This window comes from Trachypithecus francoisi, unplaced genomic scaffold (assembly GCF_009764315.1).
Source record: "Trachypithecus francoisi isolate TF-2019V2 unplaced genomic scaffold, Tfra_2.0 Lachesis_group10, whole genome shotgun sequence".
Classification (NCBI taxonomy): domain Eukaryota; kingdom Metazoa; phylum Chordata; class Mammalia; order Primates; family Cercopithecidae; genus Trachypithecus; species Trachypithecus francoisi.
In genome coordinates this window covers 66,267,448-66,291,901 of record NW_022681455.1, presented here as the reverse complement: position 1 = coordinate 66,291,901, position 24,454 = coordinate 66,267,448, and the positions used below count along the sequence as shown (strand labels likewise).

At 34.8% G+C, this 24,454-nt stretch overlaps 1 protein-coding gene across 3 annotated transcripts in view; it reads right to left on the bottom strand.

Annotated features, from left to right (window-relative positions):
* The window catches only part of ADGRB3 (adhesion G protein-coupled receptor B3), a 771,030-nt gene that overhangs the window by 143,815 nt on the left and 602,761 nt on the right, over positions 1 to 24,454 (bottom strand). For all 3 annotated transcript variants that reach the window (XM_033217557.1, XM_033217558.1, XM_033217559.1), the window contains 3 exons: positions 19,882 to 20,008; positions 18,167 to 18,270; positions 13,747 to 13,849 (listed from right to left, as the gene is read on the bottom strand). In XM_033217557.1, coding sequence (XP_033073448.1) covers positions 13,747 to 13,849; positions 18,167 to 18,270; positions 19,882 to 20,008 — 334 coding nt within the window. The remainder of the gene's footprint in view (positions 1 to 13,746; positions 13,850 to 18,166; positions 18,271 to 19,881; positions 20,009 to 24,454) is intronic.

The following is a 24,454-nucleotide window of genomic DNA, read 5'->3' as shown; positions in this document are numbered from 1 at the left end:
TTCTTTTAAGTTAAAAATACTCTAACCTGCCTTTATACTCAATAATTTTACTCCTAGCTTCTTACCCAGAAGAAATGAAAATACATGTCCATACAAATATTTTTACAAAAATTTTTTTTTTTTTTTTTTTTTTTTTGAGGCGGAGTCTCGCTCTGTCTCCCGGACTGGAGTGCAGTGGCCGGATCTCAGCTCACTGCAAGCTCCGCCTCCCGGGTTTACGCCATTCTCCTGCCTCAGCCTCCCGAGTAGCTGGGACTACAGGCGCCCGCCACCTCGCCACAAAAATTTTAAAGCAATTTTATTCATAGTAACAAAAAGCTAAAAACAATTAACATGTCTATCAATTGGAAAATGGATAAACAAATCATGATATATTCATAGAATAGATAATACTCAGCAATATAAAATAATTAATTACTAATATATACAACAATATAGTTGCTTCTCAAAGAAAATATATTGAGCAAAAGAGGTCAGAAGAAAAAGTACTCATGGTATGATTTCATTTGAATAAAATCCTGAAACAAATAAAATGAATTCACGATGACCGGAATCAGAACAATGCTTGCCTACGAGGGGATGGGGATTGACTGGCAGGATACAAGAGAGAACTTTCCAGGGTGATGACAATGTTCCATATCTTGATCAGGTATTGGTTACTTAAGTATATATTGGTCCAGCCTCATCACATTATGTACTCTGCATTTCAATGTATATACATTTAACTTCAATTAGAAAGGGTACAAACTTCCAGTTATGACACCAATAAGTTCTTGAGATCTAAAGTACAGCACAGTAACTTAGTTGATAACAATGTATTACATATTTGAAATTTGCTAAGGGAGTAAATCTGAAGTGTCCTGAAAACAATAAACAAAAAGGGTACCTATGTCAGGTAATGGATATGTTAAGTAACTTGACTGTGGGAATCATTAGAGTATACTTATATCAAAACACTATCTTGTATGTCTGAAATATATGCAATTTTTTGTTAACTATATTTTAGTAAGAAAAAAGTATATTGTGTGCCAGATACTGTCCTTGGTGCAATCTTACTTGATTCTTATAACATCTCCTCCTTGCTTCTAGATTTAAAAACATCTGAGGCTTAGATATTTCCTTCATTCATTTAAAAATATTTAATGAGTGTCTGCTATGTGCCAGGCACTGTATTCAACACTGGTTATACAGTTTAAATCAAACAGATAATGTTCTTTCTCTTCTGGATATTAATTAAAATAAGATTACAAAGTAAAGTAACGGCTGTGAAAAAACAAAACAAAACAAAACAACAACAAAGAAAACGATTCCTAGACAGATTAGTGGCAAAACCGTGATAGTGCTCATTTTAAGGAGTAGGATTTTAGGGAAAGCTTCTCTAAGACGATTATATTTTATCTGCAGAACATATGTAAGTTAATGTAAGTTAACTAGGCTAGCCCAAGATTGGAAGAAGACTAATAAGGGAGGAATATGAAAAAGCTAGGAGGCAGAGAAAAGAGCTGGATGCTAGGAAAAGCATATAATTGATGAGATGCTTTTGAAAATGGTCTTGCTACTAATTGCACCAGGGCAACAGGTACAAACCAGAAGAATGGTCACCTGACTAAGGGTTTATTGACCCCTACAACATTTCTAATAGGTGGCCACTGTGACGGAAATATACAGAGAGAAAAGAGTAATGAATATGAGGCAGTGAGGTGAAAGAAGTACATAGGCCCATGTCACGTTGAGGCTTGTGGGCCGTATTATGTGGTTTGGATTTCATTCCAAGTGTAATAATAGAAGCTTCACTTATATTCACTGAAGGGTTTTTTTTTTTTTTTTTTTTTGAGACGGAGTCTCGCTGTCACCCAGGCTGGAGTACAGTGGCTGGATCTCAGCTCACTGCAAGCTCCGCCTCCCGGGTTCACGCCATTCTCCTGCCTCAGCCTCCCGAGTAGCTGGGACTACAGGCGCCGGCCACCACGCCCGGCTAGTTTTTGTATTTTTTAGTAGAGACGGGGTTTCACTGTGTTAGCCAGGATGGTCTCGATCTCCTGACCTCGTGATCCGCCCGTCTCGGCCTCCCAAAGTGCTGGGATTACAGGCTTGAGCCACCGCGCCCGGCCCACTGAAGGGTTTTAAACAGACATGTGGCATGATATGATTTATAACTGTAAAAGATCACTAGGCTGGTGAGTGAAGAATGGTTAAGTAACTTGATAAGTGGTGCATGCCCAGGAAGTAGTCGAGTTTAAAGTACTTCAGTTGGAGTAAGTGAAGTTTCCATCACACCTGGAACATGGGTCAGTTTACAGCAGATCCTTCCAGCTCCAAGCAAACCTTGGGTTCCTGTGGCTCTGACACATCTTCATTGCACTTTCATGAGAGACCCTGAGCCAGAACTGCCCAGCTACATCTCTCCTAAATTCCTGACTCATAGAAGTGGTGAGGATTATAAATATGTTTTGAGCTACTAAGCTTTGAGGTAATTTGTTACATAGCAATAGATAATCAGGACAGATTGTCCTTTTCGTTGTAATAAAGGATGCTGTTCTTAGGTATACAGAATTCACCTTTTAGCTTTATTTTGGAGATTTTGAAAATATATAACAAATTTCTAAACAGAGAAATAGATGGTTTCAGTTCTAATGCAAAGAAAATAAACAAAAATAAGTAAATGAAAAAAGCAGAACTAATTTGTATTTTGTAAAAGCAATACACGTTTCTATTCATTAGGAAAAATCACTTTAAATTACAGATAGAATTTAATTGGCAATAAAATAGACACAAATAAGATTCATTCAAAACCTTCGGTAGTCCTAATTGCATGTATACACTGATGTATCGTCTACCAAACACACATCTATAGAGATATACGAAAACTATGTGTACTATAGTTTAACAAAGAACACTTATACAGGCCCTCATCACAAATATTAACGAATTAAAATTCTTCTTCTTATATGTCTACTGTTAAAGCTAGTAATTTCTTCTTTACATTACAATTGAAGTCTTAATCTTTGATTTGATCCACTAGCAGCCTAAGATAACTATAAATATTTTAATTTACTTACTTTGAATTTCATACATCTTAAATTTCATAGTCAAGACCTAGATTCAATTCCATCATATGCCTAGTTCTTTCTTCAAGGCTTAAGATTTAAAATTAACTGACTAGCTATCACAAAAGAAGTAAAAAATGGACTTTAATCTGCTTTTTTTTTATTATAGGCATTAGTGTTTGGTCTTTAGTTCCAAGATTTGCTATAGCAGTGCTTATGATTTGATATACATAATAACAATCCAAATTTTAGGGTAGGGTGAGATAGGATAGAGGCAGAGAGGTAAAAAGAGAACCCTGCCTACGCATGAATTTAGTTGGGAATTAGCTTAACTCTGCCATCTCTATTTTCTGCTTCAGATGTTACTTCTCTGCCCAAGACTGTCAGATGAAAGAGTTTCTCTAATAAGGGCTTTAACAAATACTGCTGTATATTAAGAAGTTTTCTTCTACAAAGACAGCCATCTTTGTTGTCTCATGCATTGGGTATTTGTTAGCTACTTTCAACTTCTTGAGTTTATAAAATGTCCAACTTGGTTGAGAGTGATCTGATTCCTGGTTTTTTCCTTAATGTTATACACTGGTAACCAATCGGCATCATAAGTGAAGGCATTCTGTGATAAGTTCCAGAGTGCTCCAAAGAAGAAAATCGGTCGGTCGCACTGGCTCATGCCTGTAATCCCAGCACTTTGGGACACCAAGGTGGGTAGATCACGAGGTCAGGAGTTCAAGACCAGCCTGACCAACATGGCGAAACCCTGTCTCTGCTAAAAATACAATAATTAGCTGGGTGTGGTGGTGCACACCTGTAATCCCAGTTACTCAGGAGGCTAAGGCAGGACAACTGCTTGAACCCGGGAGGCGGAGGTTTCAATGAGCTGAGATCGTACCACTGCCTGGGCGACAAAAGGAAACTCCATCTCAAAAAAAAAAAAAAAAAAAGAAGAAGAAGAAGAAGAAGAAATTCAAAGTGTTTTGCACTCCTTTTCATCTTGGCAGAAGCCTTTTCAGAAAGTGCCAAGGTCCTCTGTTCCAGTTCTGCAGGCTACACAGGCTAACCCTTGGGTAGACACATCAGAATTGGAGGTTATTTTTACATAAAGCATCAGCCCACAAATAGGCTGGCCTCACCTTACATTGCAGTTCTTCTGTTGGTGTGCACACAAGATACTTCTAGAAAGCTCAAAATTGCCTAAGACTAGGTCCCAGGCCAAATCCAGCCACACCCATTGCTTTATTTCTATAACTGTTTTCTAGCAACAACAGCAGAACTGAATAGATTCAACAGATAGCATATGTCCTACAAAGCCTAAAGTATTTACTATATGGCCCTTTACACCAAAAGTTTGCTAGCCTCTGAAATACATTATGGAGCATTTGTCAAAGGAGTTATCTGCTACACTCTTCACACCATTCCAGTGTCATACTGAGACAAATTTTACTTTGGTCAAAAGATCTTTAGTGATAACTTAAATTCTACTCTCTTCACCTCATACTCACCCTGAGAGGCACAGTCTCAAAGTTCATATCATGGGCCACTGAAAATTCTATTATAATCTTATCTCAACAGCTGTTCATTTTTTTGTGAGAATATCTGTAAATTAAAGTAATTCACTTTCTGTGATGTTTATGTGGTACTTCAGTATTTTACAGTGTATTAAGAATTCTCATAAACATTATCAGCTGTACTCCAACATCATTCCTCTATTGACATTAGCCAAACTTCTGACCAGTTCATATTATGTCCCAAGAAGGGAAAAGGTGAAAAATAATACATAGGGAGACATTTGTAATTTCTCTACTGGTTTCATTTCAGGGGAGAAAAGCAGATATTCTTCAAGCTTTCTTTGAGACTCTTGGAAGGACACTCAATTTCTCAAATTCTCTTTTGGATATCTCTGCATAAAGATAAGATCTGATTTAACTCAACCATCTCTCATCAAAAGATGGTCTCAAAAATATTCTGTAAGTCTTTAGTATTTTCTTCAACTCCCTTATATCATCATAAAATGACAACAATACAACAATAATGAAAAAAATTGACCTCTATTGCAATTATTCCAAATGGGGCCCCCAAAGATGAAGTGGCTATACTCCTATTATATTATCCCTCATTCAATAGGTATAGTCATAACTTCATTCATTCATTCAACATTTATTAATTTCATGCCATGTATAAAACAAGTACTAGTGTTAATGGTCTTTAAATCCAGTAAAAAGATAGACATACCATCCTTGAGAATCACAATACAGTGGGCAGGGTTGATCAGGAATTAATCACTTACAGAATAAGGTGATTGGTGCTAACAGTAGAGGTATGTATCACATGCTATGAAAGCAGAAAGGAGTGTTGTAGGAGCTAAGATGGTTTGCATAAGTCCACTCTGAAGTGTGGCAGGGGTTTATCAGACAGAGTAAAAAGCAAGTGCAAAAGCACAGAAGCAAGAGGAACTCCCATAGCCATAAGAAAGGTGGAATGCACACAGAGAGGGTCCCTAGCAGGGAACAGAAAGGGGATGCTGAAATCTAGCTCTTGTTGCCAAGCCAGAAGGCTTGCTAGAGGCTATATTAGCCTGGGGGTAGAGGATGATTTTATAACTCATCCGCATCTTCCCTGAAGGAGTGCAGTTTTGATTTCCCACAAAGTCAACTTAGGTACTTCAGGCAGCTCTGAATGCATGTGATATGCAGAACATGGAGTTAATCTCATAAGCCCTACAGATCCATCATACAGTTTGCAGCAGGGGTATTATGCAATCGGGTGTTTGTTTTTTCTTTAAATTTAAGATATTTCTCACAGTGATATGGAGGATGGGCTAATGGAAAGGCTTTAGTTGCAGAGGAAAGTTAGAAGAATGTTACAGTAGTCAAAGTGAGAAATCATGAAGGCCAAGCCTAATGCAGGGGTGGTGGGGTTGGAGAGTAGAATTAATCAAGTCACGGGGTTTCTTTGCATTGTCTGGCTTTTGTACAACTCCCTCAGCATAAATGAACAAAAATTAATGAGAGTAGGCCTGACATTGTCAAAGCAATCACCTGCACACTAGGCTGAGACTCATGTTCTGCTTCTCCCCTGTTGAGTGCGTGCTCACCCTTCAGTTTTGATCAGCTTTGAAGCTGAAGCTAAGAATACTCACTGAATGTCCAAACTGCTTCCTTGTCCCTCAAGGTCATTGAGCTCTTGACATCTCAATCATTTCAGTAATTCTATTGTCAAATAATTCCACGTTCATCTTCTTTGCTTGCCCTGAGCCCATTCTTCATATTGATCTTTGCCCTGTTTACAGTAATGTGGTCTCTGGCTTTTACCACACAAAACTGCAAATGAATAATTGAGGGATGAGGAGGTTACAGTAGGACAACAGAGTCTCTGCTATCTCATTGTCTCTTACTTCATTGGGAATCTGTTTTGGGAAATCATGTTTTATTGCTGGGAGCCCGGGGAAATCAAGAAGCTAGCCAACCATTACGTTTCTTGGTTTGATGAAGGTTTTCAGGAATCCAGAAGAACTCTAAGTTAGTAAGATAGTTCAAAATGGAACCAAGTGAATCACACATAAGCTTATTACATTCAAATCATTTTACAAACATCATAGCAAGTCAACAAATTAGATTTTAATGAATCTAAATAGGTGTTACCCTCGACCATTAAAATCATACATTCATTTGAGACATAATAGACTTACACTTGGGACACTATTGGCAGGATATGTCTCCAGTGAGAAGAATTATAACTAAGCACATTTCTTTTTAAGGCTATGAACATTATATTCTTATGAAGAAAAAAGATGAACAATTACTAGTTTTCAGCATCTCCTTAACTAAAATCCAGGGGCCAGATCACATTTAAAGCATGCCATCAATCACTTAGAGCTAAAACAGGCCCTAGAAAAATAATCTATCACTATTAGCTGAGATCTTGTCTAGAGTGGGGGACTCTGCTTTTTGTAAGACTAACGACAGCTATTAGATTTATAGATGTAAGCACAAATATATTCAAATTTATTTCATTCATTTAATAATACTTATTATTTACTTACTATACATAGACGGTATGCTTGCAAGAGATTTAAGAATGAGTATAACCTAGTCCTGCCCTAAGAAGTGTATAGTTTGATTAGAAGCAGGTAATATAATGCAAGATAATAGGTATGCACTGGAAATCCTGGAACCCAGAGCAGGTGTGCCTAAGGAGGGTTTTCTCTAATGGGAAAACTGATCAGAGTGTCAGAGAATGAGCTTGAGACAAATAAAGACAGTTAGGAAGTCAGGTGGGGTTGGGGTGGAGGAGAGTGCCCCAGGATGAAGTATAGCATGAAACAACAACAAAAAATAGATTAATTTGGATGAACTAGTAGAAGTTTGGTGATGCTGGTATAACAAAAGTCAGTAAAATAGAAACGTACGGAGAGGTCAGCACGGGTCATTTTTAAGATCTGCTTTTTCTCAGGTTTTACAAGCTCCAGAAGTTTTTCTCTTGTATGATTTATTCCTGAGTTCCAATATATTATTACAAGAAAAGCAGTGAATGAAAAAATCTTCACAGATAAACAAAATATGTTTCACTGCTTGTGTCTGAGCACAATTTGAAAATTACTTCTGTAGGAAATGAGACAACAGTAAATGTTACATAGGGAAATCGAGTGGTCACATTCGAATGTTTGTCCCAAGGATAGATAATGGGGCTGATAATACTGTAAGTAGTATGACCAATACCTGATAGAGACAAGAAACTAGATCTGAGAAATATTTGAGGGTTAAACTGTCATAGGTGGATGATTTATTAGATTTACTCCATGAGAGAGAAGGAGTCATCAAGGGTAACTTTCAGAGTTCTAGCCTATGTAATTGGGTTAGAGACTACAGAAAAGGCATTCAATTTTGCCTTTGAATGCAAAAGACTGGGGTGGAGACAGAAATGGTGAATTTAGTGGTGAGCAGGAAATTAGACATGAGGAAATATGAAGGTAAGAAGAGAAGGACAGAATCAGATGTATATCTAGGTGTCATAATTATCTTTGGCATAATTATAGCTACTGTTTAAGTGGTACGTACACTTAAACAGTACCACCATCTGGGTTAAGTGCTGATACCAGCCTCTGGGTTAAGTGCTTCATATGTACTAATTCATGTAACCTTGATAACAAGCTTAGGTCTAGAGATGCAGTGTGTCATGCTTAAGATCACACAACTAGGAGAATTGGTAGATTTAGGATACTGAAGTCTACCTGGTTTACAATGCCTTCTCTTAACCATCCCCGTCTGAGACTGGTATCTCCCAAAGAAGCATGTAGAACACTGAATCTCTAGAGCAGGGGGCAGTCTGCTTCGAAGGGTATCAGGCAGAACTGAATGGATAGCTATAAATACATATTAAATATTTTTTCTCAGAAGTTGAAAACACACAGATATTTAGAGGTCAGGCATACACATAAATGTGTGAAGAAGCTGGGACTATTGGCAAAAGACAGTGATGGGACAAATAGATAAATTAGAGAGTGCTTGACCCAAGGTAAGGTATTCAAATTCAAGGTTTTATTTTTTAAAAAACACAACGATGACAAAACAAAATCATCTTCCATTAGAGTAACTATAACCTACTAGTTTGGCCCATGTTTACTAATTCTCTCTATTCAAACTACAGAACAAAAACAAAACATCTTTATAAAAGGTAAATAACCACAAGACGAAGTAGAAGAAAACATAATAGAGAATGGGACTTTTAAAAGTGCTTTGAGATGGAGAATTTTTGTATCTTTTGCAAGTCTGAATTAAAAGACACAGCCCATTATGTAATACAATGCTCCATACATAAAGAACTATGAGATAATTTTCTCCTAAATAATGCTAAGAATATGTTTGACCACCCCAAATAATTTAGAAACTTCCCTTTATCTATCAATGAGGACTTTCGCTTTACTCCTAGGTCAATTAAGACTCAAGCTAATATTTCTTTGTTCTCTCACAATTGACTAGTGTTTCTCAAAATATTAACCTTTGTATGTTTGTTATAATATTTGCAATTTATTTTATAATATTTTGGTATTTCCAGTATGATACCATATATGTGCCAGTTAGTTTAACCTGTAATTCTAGGAGGAGTCCAAGAATGCCCAGACTAGTTGGTCAGTTGGCTTTATATTTGGAAGGCCCATACACGGCAACTACAGGTCTTTCTTACTGAGGTGTATCTAGCCACAAGACAACACTTTACTCATTATCAAACTAAATACAAAAGATTAGTCTTTATTGGTGAACTAGTATCTGGTTAATCACTATAATGAATGTATTAATGGATTCCCTTTGGTGAAAGTAAAGGAATTGAAGATATGTGTATTGGCTAAAACAGTTAAACACCCCTTACTCTTAAATGAACTGTACATAAGATTCCACTGAGGCCTATATCCCATATCTTTTAGCGATGGGGCCCACGATTTTATCCACAATCATCATTCTGTGTCCAGACATTGGATTAGGAGGACTGAACGACACTGACTAAAGGGCACAGAATCCTGCTCCTAGATTGTTGCTATGTCCACGTCAGTTCCACCTCAGTGAATATTACATACAGGGTGGGTGAAAGTATCTAAAAGATCAAAAGACCTAGGCCCTCATTGAGCTTATGGAATAGGTTTTGTTCCTGATTTGCTAATGATGGATTATCTAATAAATATCTAAATGTGTGATAAAATTTGGACTTAGACTTGCTTTAATAAAAGAAGGTTATAATAATAACCTGGTAGTGAGGTTCTGAGAGACAGAAGCTATCTCCCAGCTCTTTGAACTTCTTGGGTGGTTATCCTTATCTAACCAAAAAACCAAGAGTTTTGCCAAATTTGTCTTCTATCAGTTAAAAAGAGTGCTATGAAATCTTCAATATGATAAATCTTTTAAAACCTTAAAGTCCTTTGAAGCAAAAGCAATATATGCTTTTGTCATTAAGAAAAACTATTCTCTGAATTTATGTTTTCAAAATAATCTTTGCTTTCTGCAAAACAGTAGTACCAAAAATAGTCTACTCAGCTCAACAAAAACACTTAAAGGTGTAAAGGAAACTCTTTACAAATGAATAACATTTGAGCAATACAAAGACATCCTGGTTGAAAGTTTAAATGCACAAAGAGATAAAAGGGAAATATCACTTTATGGGAAAACTCAAAATATAATGAAGTGGGTTATAATTTAATTTTACAACTGCATTTTAAGAAAAGATATAATAAAATGCACTTGGTTCCTTACTTTGTTGCCAGCAATTGAATATACTTTTAAAACATTTGAATACATTTATTTTATGCAATGAATTATTTCAGCTTGTTTATATCTCAATTCAAAAGGAAGCAGAGATATTCAGTAGCAAGATAATCAGGTCAATTATATTTCAATAAGCAATTCAGAGAAACACCCTCATATGACACTTCAGAACTATTCTGTACATCGACATCAGATACCAGCTTTCATACAAACTAGCCATGACAACTCACTGAAGCAGTATCAAATAATTTCTACATCAAGAAGCTCTCTCAGATGTTTACACTTTCTAAGATGGGAATACGAAAGCATCAATTAAAACTTATCAGGGAAGTCAAAGATACAAATCTGATCAATGAAAAAATGCCCACAGAAGCAAAGGGATCCTATACAAAGCCAAAATAAAATACTTTAGTCATCGAACAATATTTTACAGTTTCAAAAAAATTTATTTGTAGTTTATGCACATAATTTTATACAGATAACACACTTTGTATTTTTCTATTTTTTTTGAGACACCATTAATCTCAAATACAAAGAGATGTTGTCTTTCACATACCAAATTCTCATATATAAATACAAATAGAGTCAATCTAATTCAACTAATAAAAAACCAGATTATTTCCCCTAGAAAATGTGATATTGTTTTGAGTGACTAAGAATAAAATTCCAGAATTTTGTAATTTTCTCTTCTAATCACTCTAATGTGAATTGTCCTAGGATTGTAAGAACATCTACTCAGAGCTAGTAAAGCAAAATTAATATAGCATAAGAACAAACTAATAATCTCTTATTTTCTTCATCAATACTACCACTTACTAACCACTCCTCCCCAAATGCATCAATAACTATAGCAGCAAAAATTAGCACTAGTCAATCTGAAACAAAACCACTTTGGTTGCAAAACTACACAGAAGCTATTCTACAGTTAATTACTTGGGGAGAAACTACATCAAACTCTTATTTTGGTAGTAAGTCAATACCAGCCCTTCCTCAAAATAAGAAATGAAAAGTAAACCAAATTTATCTTGTCTTTGATATTCATAATATTTGGAGATCTCAAAAGACATTATTACAAAAAAAAAGAGGACATTGAAAACCTATGAAGTTCAAACTGGGCAGACAGAATGTAGTTTTTTGAGATAATTTTACTTTCTGAATATACCTGGCATTTAGACCTACACAACATGGTAGACACTAGCTGCATGTAGCTATTGAACATTTGAAATGCAGTTAGTTCAAACTAAGATGTATCATCAGTATAAAACATATTCCAGATTCTGAAGACTTAAAAAAGATTGTAAAATGTTGCATTAATAATTTTACATTATGTCTTAAAATGGTAATATTGCAGATATACTGAGGTAAACATTATATATTAAAATTAATTTCATCGGTTTTATTTTTTTAATTTGGCTACTAATATAATTTAAATTACATATGTGGCTTGTATTTGTGTCTTGCATTGCACTTCTATTGTACATCAGTGATTTAGACCATAACCACTATGATGTGGAGTACAACTTGTAGAAATGTCTGTAGTACCATTTGGCTCAGAACTTGTAAAAACTTTACCAAACAGCATGAAACAGTTTTAAAAGCATATTTTGTACTGTGGATCATGCAGTATTTCATAGTCTAAGGAGAGGTATAAGTCAAGAGTGTCTGGAGGGTAAAAAACAACAGAAAAGGAAGAATGCTTGGTGAAAAAAACTTAAACTCTGAGCTCAAGCTGGCTCTAGCTTGACTTTTTCTGGTTCCTGATCCCAATAAACAATTCCTATTTCAGAGGAAAGCTCTCTTTTTCTGGGTGAAGGTTGAAGGGCAAGCAGTTAAAAAATTGGGAATAGGTATTAACCAGTGTGTGAACATTTCTAAGAGATCTGAGGCCCAGCCCAAGTGAACAACCAAAGAGGAAAGAATGACATGAGTAATTTAATAATTCTTTAAGGTTTACAGTCTGTCTCATCCCCTTTATCTCTACTTCCTTCCTATGATTGCCTTTTTGTTTCCCTTTTTCTTTTCACTTACATTCATGTTTACCCTAATTTTTCATTCTGTTGGTTATTTTGTGCCTTCTTCTCTCCCAATTCTGATTGGCATCCCTCTCACCTTTAGTCATTCTCTCTCTCTCTTTTTTCTTTACTATGTATTTCCTTTTAAATTTTGTATTAAATGTTTATAACATGGACCTGAACTATATTTTAATAGTCTTTACTTTCTTTCAGGTTCTTTCTTTAAGAAGAAAAGATACAGGAAATAAATGGAAGAAAATTAAACACTCAAAGACATGAAAGTTATTTTTATTTCTACAGGGTCCTTGATGGGGTTGTCGTTTTTGATTTCTCCTTTGGGATTTGTGGCCTACTCTTTGGGCCCTTCCCCTGACCTAGGGCAATGTGGGCCAAGAAGAAACATTCATCAGAATCACTTAAAGCAGCCTCCTAGGTCCTACCCAGACCTAGAATTTGGACTCTTTTGGTGGGAATCACCAGTCTTAGGAACGTAGGTTAGCAAAATAAACAGACTATCCATTATCCTTGACGTTAATACATGTCCTATGAATATATAATACATGAAAAAAACCTACTGAAGTGCACATGATTATTTTAAAATGATGGCTTATGGGAAAAATTTTAATTATTCCCTTTAGTATTGGAAAATTAAAAAGCTGAAAAATAACAGGCCTGAAGGCATGTGATTGATTGACAAATAAGTTATCAAAGTGGTGTTTAACAGAATCCCTTTGAGGCAGGGGTGAGTTAACTTCAAATTGCTATTATGGGTTTCTTAAAATGCATTTCAGAATAGTAAAGACAATCATTTCTGGGAAAAAAACATGGTCATTGAACTCATATAAATTGGTTCATTCATATAAACAGAAAACATACTTTTACATTCTGCTAAGTATCAAAAGACTTATAGGTTAACCAAAAATTTTGAAAGGCATTAAAATCTAAAGTAGCTTTCATCTAACACTTTCTTCAATTATTACCTATGGATATTTTTCAGGTGGATTTTCAAGAGAGATGTTACACTTATAAGCAATTCATAGTTACCTTTTAGGAATCAATATGTTAATAAATTAGACCAAAACACAAGCCTTCTACGCTATCACAATTAGATCTTATTACCATTAGACTAATGAATTGAAATATGTGCTTTTGATGTCCCAAGGTTTTGAATTCACAGAGCTTTGATATAATGTTTAATAAACATATATTTTTACTCTTATGAACAACCTCTCAACCCACAGGAAATTAAGCCAAGGGCATACACTTCTGAACTGGAGTAGGCAATGTTTTTATTCAGAAACCAATAAATAAATTTTGCTTTAAAATATAATTTTGTCAGAAGTTCTCCATTTTAGAATGAATGTTTAGATTATCAATAACCAACTATATGCCAAAACATAAACACATAAAAAGAATCAGAATAATCACCAGTCATACCTTATTATGTGTCTGAGTCTGTCCAACCAGTATGAGGATATTGGATGAGATGATAGACAGGCAGAAGTTAATTAGTATTATGGACCTCTCAGATCGTATGTACCTAGCCAGAGAGAAAAAAGTTGTCCAATTTTAAAATCCAACAGAAAGATGAAGAATTCTATGTTGTGCAAGTTGATGGCATTCATCTGGAACAATAAGTACTGTAGCACAGGAATATTTACAAAAATAAAAAATATAAAAATAGTTCCTAAAATAAATAGTCACTTTTAGAGACCCAATTTTATAGTGGTATGGCATGTGCAAGAGTCCTTCAGGATTTTTTTTTCTTATACATTGGTGGGACAATATAGCATTTCTGATAGAGCCTAAGTTGCCCATCTGTTGTCATGGTATACTTTTTTTTTTTTTTAACTAAACATATAAAACTTCTTGGAAATATGTGAATTAGTATAATACCTTTATATACATGTTTATATATGTGTGTGTATATATGTTTAGCATTATCATATGAATCAACCAATAGAAACTTTGAGAACCAAAAAGAAAAAAATCACACAAATTGTGAAGTATTATTGTTATTTACTAGATGGATACCATTACTTTCATGAAACTGTGAACACTTTTATCCACTCAAGCATTTTAATGTAATTAGGCTGTTACTCTTTATATTTTTCCTAAGTAATTGTTCAAAAAATGAATCTTTATTTCTAAAAATGAATCCAATTCACAAATGATAATTAACTCTCAGGCTGGAAAATCACTTGACATATGCCATATTTTACCCTTATGAAGAAGTGTTTATATACAGTCTGTTATATCGTTGTTAAGTGCACCAAGAATATAAGCCATAGAGAAAACTGCTCAGAATCAAATGTTCTACCAGCTGTTTACCCTGAAAGAGTAACAGCTATTTTGCTTCACTGTATTCAGTGGTAAATCATTGACTGACAGTAACAAAAAGACACTGTTGTATTTGCTGTGTGTTTAGGCCTGTTCAATTTCTATTATAACATGGAATCACATTCGACAGCAGGCATGAGCTTTTCTATGCAGTATTAGACAGGAGTGCCAATGATCTGGAGGCACTCTGGAAGGTAAAAATCTATCAAACTTCTCTGTCTGTCTGTCTTTCCTGTCTTTGAGGACTATTAAGGTAGAATCCTCACATTTCATCACACATTTCCAAAAAGAACACAAGAGTAAGAATAACAATAAAATACACAAAGGAGTTTTTGTAATACAAAAAGAAATTTCCTTCAGTCACAAAACAAACTCAAATGGGACCAACTTAGATCAAATCTCAACACAAAATGGCCATGGGGTTACTGAACCTCGTTCCTGTATCATCAGAGCAAACAATAGAATAAACCACACACTGAGATGCTGAAGACATCATTAACTATTAAGTCGTCTCTTTTTGGTGGCTGGGGAATATTATATAAAAAGTTAAGGGGCTTCATAAAATTAACCCTCTGTTTGATGTTAATGGCTTCCATGAAAGCACAAACACACAGACATTATGAAAAGGGTTTCAGTGAAACTTTTTGTTTGGTAAATAGACAAAAATATGATAATGAAATATCCAAAACTGACTAGTCTGAAGTTTTTATATGTTTCTGTTTTTATGAAAACTGAGTCCTACTGTTGCCTTCATAATTGCTATGAAATGTCTCAATTTTCACAAATTTCTTTACCATATTAGATTTTTTTAAACAAAATTTAAGAATGCTTTATGTTAATACAGTGATGACAAGGACATGCTTCATTAGTCTTTCATGTAGAAATGTAATTCCGCCAAACTTATCTATAGGTGAAGAGAATATAACCTAATGTATTAAATTTTTGGTGAACATTTCTGATGAACTACATGGAACCCCAACAAATTTATAAACAGCCTATTATGTATAAAATACTTGAGATGCTTGTACATGTCACAACTCTTTAGAAATCAAAATTTCTAAACTTTTTACTTAGAATAAAAGGTGGTAGGAACCTAGCATGCTTAATAGCATACAGTAATATTATACAGTACACAATATATACCCTACATGTATAATGGCATCCTTCTAGTAAGCAAGGATAATACTTCACAATTGTGTGGGGTTTTAAAATTCAGTTCTCAAAGTTTCTATTGGTGTTGCTATAGGTGTTTATAAACTGCATTTAATTCATGATGTTATCAAGATACACTTAATAATTCATGGAGTCTTGTCACTTCTTTTAAACTACTAATATTATTTCAATTCTTCCATTTGCATAGAATGAGTTGATGATGACCACTAACTCTTAGGGATTTAGATTTGTGTTGTTTCTTGGTACTCTCTTCTATAATTCTCAAGTCCATCTCAAGTTTTAATAGATCCTTTGAATTGTTTTGGTAATTCTTAGAAAAAATATTGTAGTAGTGACTTTCCTGAACTTTCTGCATTAAAGAAAACTTTATTATTGACTAATTAATTGTATGCTTCCTTGATTAAATATACACATCACCTATCCTGAAAATGTATATGCTAGTATGAGTCATATGTATTGAGGGGTAAATAAAAGGTGGAATTGCTGCCTGAAACCTAAATGCTGATAAATGGAATTTAGTTCTAAATAGTTCAGTGAGCATGCATTATGTTGCTATTGTGATTACCTAATTCCTAGTCTTTAAATGCTGCCTCATGTTTAAACAACTGTTATTTAAACAATTGTGGTAGAGGAAGTTGTCTGCTTTTCAATGTTTATCCATCTTACTTTTGCATTACCGAGACAATGTCTGCTTGAGTGAGCCCTGAACCCAAGATTCTGCTGCCTACAATGTCATGCTTAAACTAAGCATTTCTTTCATTTCCTGGAGCAGGACATATTTTATCAGATTGTCCCACTTTGTCAGTGTTTCACTACTAGATAATTCCTTCACAGGAAGGAAGGATTTCCATCATGTACCAGTGCTAAAGGGTCAAGAGATACATATTTTTTACTTTTGCATGAAGCATAAAAACTCTTCATAACTTTGACAATTTAAGTATCTGTGACAATTAATTCTTTCTCTCAAAAGAGTAAAAATTATAATGAAGAACAATACATTTTCTTAAAAGAGTGAAGTAAAATGGTCTTTTAAAATAAAATTGTAATTCATTTTTCAACTGAATGCTTTTTATCTTTTTTGTTTTTTGTTTTTTTTTTTTTTTGGAGACAGAGTCTCGCTCTGTCGCCCAGGCTGGAGTGCAGTGGCCTGATCTCAGCTCACTGCAAGCTCTGCCTTCCGGGTTTACACCATTCTCCTGCCTCAGTCTCCCGAGTAGCTGGGACTACAGGCGCTTGCCACCTCGCCCGGCTAGTTTTTTGTATTTTTTAGTAGAGACGGGGTTTCACCATGTTAGCCAGGATGGTCTCGATCTCCTGACCTCGTGATCCGCCCGTCTCGGCCTCCCAAAGTGCTGGGATTACAGGCTTGAGCTACCGTGCCCGGCCATGTTTTTTATCTTAAATGAATAAAGATTAAGATTTCTGAGGCAGAACCATCTACTTTTGCAATTCTAATATTACAACATTCAGAAAATATTAGGCAATTTTCTATATACTAATATAGTTAAAATATTTAGATTATTTTTCAATAATAAAAATGGATACAAACATGTTTAACATTTAAAAATTTAAAAATCCATTAGACAAATCCAGTACTTTGGCCATATGGCTATGTATTTTATCAATATGTGAGTAGACAATAAACTTCACAGGTCTAATTCTTAGTAACATAATCAAAAACAAGTCTTTAAAAATACTAGTCTTTCATATATCAAGTAGGTTCGATTTCAACTATTGTAGAACAAAATTTTTCAATAACTTCTCTTTGTTTGTGTATTTTTATGACTTCTTTTAATCAATTTGTCAAAGTCTGACATCTTGGACACACTCAACCAACAGGCATTTTCTGGAATATGGTGGTATTATGTTAGTGCTTTAATATTATAGAAGAGTTCACTAGTTGTCTGGGGCATACTGAAAGCATGTGTTTAAAACTTGAGAACTTGAGATTATATTTTTATAACAGATACATTAATTTGACTGTACCAGTTAGACTCACAGTCTCCATAGCAATTGGGATAAATAGAAACCACATATAGATTGAACTTGTGGTATAAGAGTACTACGCTTGGGGTAAGCAACTTGTTGAAGGCTACTAACATTTGAAATGAGAATAAAAGTTTACGTGTGTACTGTTTATTTTCTCAACTCAGGCAAATATATAGGAAAATTAGGTAAATACAATTCATTTATTATAGCTCAATCACATCAATTATAACTCAGTTGTAAAAATACTGCTTTCAGTGAATTAAGAAGACAGGAGACATATAATAATTATCACATGCCTTGATTTAACTATGAACAACTAAGCATTCCATTTCAAGTCTATCAGTTGATTACTTACCTCCATAATGCTGCATAGACAACTGCTAGGGTAATCAAGGCCAAGCAAGAAAGACCACTGCCTACTATTAGGGTAACTGAAGGTGTGCCAGAGGATTCCATGATCTGTGAATTAAACAAAATAAAAAAGAAACAAATTGGTTTTTAATGAATTAAAATAACTTCTAGACTCAGCAAAGCTAACCTATCACTCAAAAATAGCCTATATAGTTGTTATAGTTACCAGATAGTTACCCATGAATCCACTCTGTTCTCACATTCTCAACCTCTAAAAATACTAATTCCAGCTTCCCCCCTCTCCCACTGTGAAGTAATAAAGTCATTAGAGTTTTAAATAGTGGATTATGGAATATTACAACCTTATAACTTTTGAAAATCAAGACCTAAAACTACAACTTGGTCAACATTCACATGTTAAATTTTCTCTAGCTAAAATTTGAAGCATCACTCATTTTTCTTTAACTAACTGCAGGTTAGTCAATTCACAATATGATTCTTGGTAAAATTTATCTTGATCCTACCATTTACAACTCATTATGATACCTATATCTGTATATAGATACTGAAGATTTTTCAAACTTTCTCACTTTTTGACAACTTTATTCTAAGTCAAGTATTCTCACATTTAATTGTACTTCCTTGGCCTCTGAGGATATAGGAGAAAATAAAACATCAAATTTAAAACCTTTAAGTATATTTTGTGACTTTTTTTAATGGACAAAATATGTGGAGATAATTATTACAATGCCAGTATCAGTCCCTAAATACATGACCTTGAAAAATAAGCTTTCTATCTTTTAAAACATATATAAAGATTACATGCATTCACTGATCTGGAAGGTTTCTTTCCTTGGACACTTACATGACGTTAATTAATTAAATTTGTTGGTTTTCATATTGTTAACATTGGGAGTTTGAAGGAATACACTTTAAGCGTGTTCTAAAACCTCAAATATGCACATCAAATTGTATTAGTTTTTATCATCAAAATTAGTAAGAAGAGTGATGCTTATTTAGGCCAAATATAAGCAGAATGTCACATTTGCCTGAATAATTATTGTTCATTATTCATTCTGAGTTATATTTCCTCAAAATATAATTGATGAGAATATAATTTTTCTTTCAGACAGTTAAGTACAACTGTCTCTTTCAGAAAGTATTTTTGAAAAACCATATACTATTAAGGAATAATTTTACAGTTCCTGACAGCCATGCTTTCATAAAAACTTCATTTGATTAACATATATATTTCTTTATTTATATTTACATCCAAGGACACTTCCAGAAAACCTGTACTGAAAATATCCAATGCAGCTATGCAATGTGTTTCACTATAGTGTCTGGGGTCTTCATTCTACTACTAACAATACCTTCACAAATTCCCCAGAACATCTTTCCAGCTTCAAAATAAAGGTTAAGTTGACGATTATTTTTATTTGAAAGTTTGCAGCATATTAGTAATATGATTGGACTACATCCTTAAAACTACACTGCAGAAATTTCAAGTTAGAAGACATAAAATTGAGTAGAATTTAGTTATAGAATACCAACTAGAATTCATTCCACCAAGCTACTGTAGCTAAGGAGGAGACGAACCCAATTTTGCCACCCTGCAACATTTTTCATTTCCCCATTTAAAATGCAGTTCCCTGGAGAAACACTAGCCACAATGTCCCTGCCTTTGCATTAAAGCCGTGTTTTCTCTTTGTTACTTACTATTTCTCTAGGTTGCTGAGCCAAAATGGCGAAGGTAGAGAGACGATCACATAAGCATTTCGTATGGGATGCATCGGTAAGCACAGTTTTACATCCCTGGGTGGACCACGTTCCCAAAGACTCGTTCCTGCAAAGGGGAGTGAAAGGGGAGGAAATCGGGATAAATACGCCTGATAGCCAAATCCGTAAAGAAGAAAATGCAGTTTAATTGAGAGAGTCGTCTACTGTAATTCCTGTACAGGAAAAAAATTCTACTTGTTGTTGAACAGGATGCAATTTAGATGCATCTCCAGTAATGCAAAGCGAGAGTGGGAAAAAGCAAGCAGGCAGCGGTGCGGCGTGCAAAGAGCTGTCCAGCGCCGGAGGTGCTGAAACCGGGACTAGCTCTGTCCAGCCCTCTGCGAGGAACAGCAGCGGCAGCCGCGGCAGCACGAGCAGCCGCCAGAGCGTTGGCAGCCACTTCCTATGCTCATCGGATCGTTTCAAATACTCAGGGTGTAAAGAGGCTTTTCATATTTTCCTACCAGCTCTGATTCCCGTCCCATATTTTGGACCATAAATGCTGGCTTTTAAAATGCGGATTTCTTTGAAAAGCCTGACTAAAAGGTTACATAGCTTGGATTGGGTGATAGGATCTTCTCCGCTGCTGGTTAGGGATTTTTTCCTCCTTTTAGAAGAGCTGCTGTGAAAATTTCACCCTGGAAACGGGAAGCAGCAGCAGCGGCATCAGCTGGTTCTGACTCTCATTGCCTTTGCCTGGTATCCAGGGGAGGGGTGGGTTTCAGACATAAGCTTCCTACTCCACACTTCACTCAGTCCAGCTCGCCTCTGACGTCCTTGACATTTTTTTCCCTCAACTGCTTCTTTGCCCTGGGGCAGAAGCATTAAGCTAACCCGAAGTCCACTAAAACATTTAGAGGAATAACCCCACCCCAAAGTCCAGTAGGAGTGGGGAAGAGAGCCTGGTTCAATTTTCTCTTTGGTGTAGCCATTTAAAAGGCTAAAGCATATGGTTTATTTCTCACCCCAGAACAATAAAAATGGTATCAACCTACGTCTTCTTCGTGGTGGGAGGGATGGGGGAGAACCCTTCCACCCTCAGCTGAACTACACTACAGGAAGAAAGAAAAAGAAAAAAAAAAATGCTATAGAGCTCAACCAATCAACTTTATTATCACTACACGTGTTCTGTACTGAATGCACCAATTGTCACCTCCCCTCCCCCAGGCATGGAAATTCTCCAGCTAGCAAACCTGTACGTTTGTGTGTTTAAATTTCAAACCAAGTTACTATCTGTGTTAAAAATTACTTCAAAACTTTAAGAGAAAAACACATGGCTTGACGTTAATTTTGATATGGTGCTTTTGATTTTGCTTCCTCCATCTCCGAATGCCTGAAGCTATTGGGTTAAATATGCATGCAGTCTATTTCAGAGAGATTTCAATGAGACAAGTTTCTCTCTGACAGTTGAACTTCCAAGTTGAGCTACAGAATATAATTCACACTATCCTTTTTTGGTACCTACCAGCAATATATTTTTAATATTCATTATTTGATATCATTAATATTTGACTCAATATACTCTTAATTATAACTTCTTTGAAGAAAAAAATGCACTGTACTTGAAGAGCGTTAGATAAAAATTATACCTAACTTTACCCCAATACTTCTAAGTATTGGCCATTTTTGAATGTGTTAGGTCTATTTTCTTTCTCATAATGTCATGTAACCATGCCAATTTTTTAAAGAAACAGTTATACTATCAACTCCAACAGTATTAGACTCTAATTCTCCCTAACTGTAGCAGCACATCAATTTACTTCATTAGCTGTCTATCTCTTATCTTCTTGTGACAAACAGTTAAGGCCAAATGAAAAGCATTTATCTCAGCTGATCAAAGTTTAAAGAAGAAAGATACACTTAAGAGAATCTGACATGTTTTAAAACATAACACCGGCATTATTCATACTGGATGGCAGCTTTACTTTAATGCAGTATCTATGCTTTCAAGTGGAGTCCAGTACTTACACTTTTCAATTATGCAGCTATGCCTAATAAATCAATTCAATATCTTAACAAGAAAAATCTTTCTGTAAATAAAACCTCTTAGGAGACAAGTTATATACTTATATCTATGTAATTAGACTTCATTACTCAAGATGATGTTAGCATCACCAAACTTTGACTGCTACATATGAAGTCTATATTCAATATCATGTTGCTAGATTCTGAAGATCATGTAAATTTTATATGACATGTTTAGAAATGTGATTCCATTTACTTTACTTTGTACAATGATTGCATTGCTGACCTGGCCCAGCCCCAGGCAAAACTGGGAAGTAAGTAATGCTGGTGTTCACGTTTCAGTCCTTCACTCACTCCAATCATGAAACGCTTCTACTCTCACTGGGGCCCTTTTCATACACGCTTTCTTGAGGCTACATCACCTCTGTCCTTATCATTCTTTAGAACTATATTCCCTTCATTGACTTCATCTGATTAAACTAACGTACAATAGCGTCTGAGTGAGTGAGTACAGCTTAATGTGCTTTCCCAAATTTAAAAGAAGATATATAAAACACAATACTGCATCTGCTAGGAGAAGAGCAGAATTTGGAGCAGGTAAGTAGGAGAGAAAATCTTGAGAGGTGAGGAGGGGGATACGTAACAACCAAGTTCTGCATTTCATCACTCCCAAGATATAAGTAAGATGTGTGATATTGTTCTGATGATAAAATTTATATTGTTTCACTAAAACTCTTGGTATTTTTAAATCAAATAAAACTCATGAGTTTGTTTTTTTAACTCACTAGCATATATATAACTATTATTACAAACTCTATAGTGCGTGTTGTCTGTATTTTCAAACTTTTCATGGCTTATTCCTACTGTAAAAAATTATTTGAAAGCATGGTACACATGTCTGATTGATTTCAGGGAGTCCTTGTAAAGCAAACTGATAAGTGGCAGAGCAAATGTGAAGCAAAACACCTCTCCATTCTGCACAGAGCAAGATTTCTGATTTGTGAACTATTCCAGCAGTCACATTATTCTTCCAAAGTCATAGTTTTGCATGCTATAACAAATGTAAATTTGTGCATTATTCTTAATTATGGAGTCTAGTTTATTATCAATAGGGTAAACAAAAACAGTAAAATATACATGAAAATTAAAGATATAAGAATAACTGATGTTATCAGAAGCAAACACAGAATGATGATGCAGGCATATACATCATACCAAAAATCACATATTTACTTTTCATAGTGTCTTATCTGGGCATTAAGTCACATTTTTTCCTAAATGGTTTTCAAATGTAAGTATGTTTGCAGAAATTCCACGCAACCAGCACATTCTTTGTTGCCTACACCTCCATTCACCCATGTTAGCTATTAGCTGTCATCTGTACCTCTTTTTCTTCTCCCTATTACTACTGAATTAGCCTGGCTAACAGAAGGAGCCTTTCTGTCCCAAATATTCAAAGTACATATCCCAAAACAGAATTATGTGAAAATATATGACACAAAATCTATTATTTTCTAGCTTAATATTTACTTGATGGCTTTCCCCAATTTCCTAGGAGTCTACACGGTTTCTTTTTGGATCTGAGTATTTGGTTGAGTTTTTGGTTTCATGAAGTTTTAAAACATGTGTTTATATTTTCTGGCCTTTAAAATTAAAGGGAAAAAGTTATCAGCTTACTCCAATGAAAAGCTATTTAGTAAAAAGACTGACAGCAAAAATTCATAGGGACACATTTTAAAACTGTTTCAAGAAATCATACTTTTGATCTTTCCAAATACCAATAAAACTAGATATTCCACTTCAATCTTCTATAAAACTGTTTATTCTCTTCATAGTAAATCAGTATGTAAATTATTTATTATGAATAAGTTATACACTTTAGGAATTTTATTAACTCTTGGGATATTAGGTGTACATTTATTCAAAATCAAAATAGCTATAGCAACGTTTTTTTAAAACTTACACAGAATTTCTAACGACACTACCCTCACATTGTATGTGTACTGACAGAAAGTCATTGCTTTCCAAATCATAATAATAGTTAATTTCTAAAATTTAGGTAAATTTATATGACTTTTGGTGCATATGCCATACCCAAATGATGTATATATGGCTTTTGGTATAAATTATTCTCATAATATAGAAGGATTTTTAGTTTAGATGTGAAAATATTCTCATTTTTGAGCAGGAACACTCTTTGAAGCTAATTTCTACTTTAAAGGACATTGCAAATATTGAGAGCACTGTTCTTCAAGCAACTGTTACTATGTCAAAATATGATGAATCATAAAATTAGAAAGATTTACTAGCAGTAACCTTATTGATCATCTAGCCCATTGGTTTTCAACACTTAATGTACATTAAAATTACCTGAAGAGCATTGAAAATTAAACCCTATGATAGGGCTTGGGATATTACTTTTTAAAATGCCCTTCAGATGATTTTAGTGTGCAGTCAGTGTTGAGAACCACTGATCTTTTCCAAACACTTAGTTTTATAGATAAAGAAAGTGAAGTGTAGTTAATTTAGAAACTTGTTTTAAGTCACA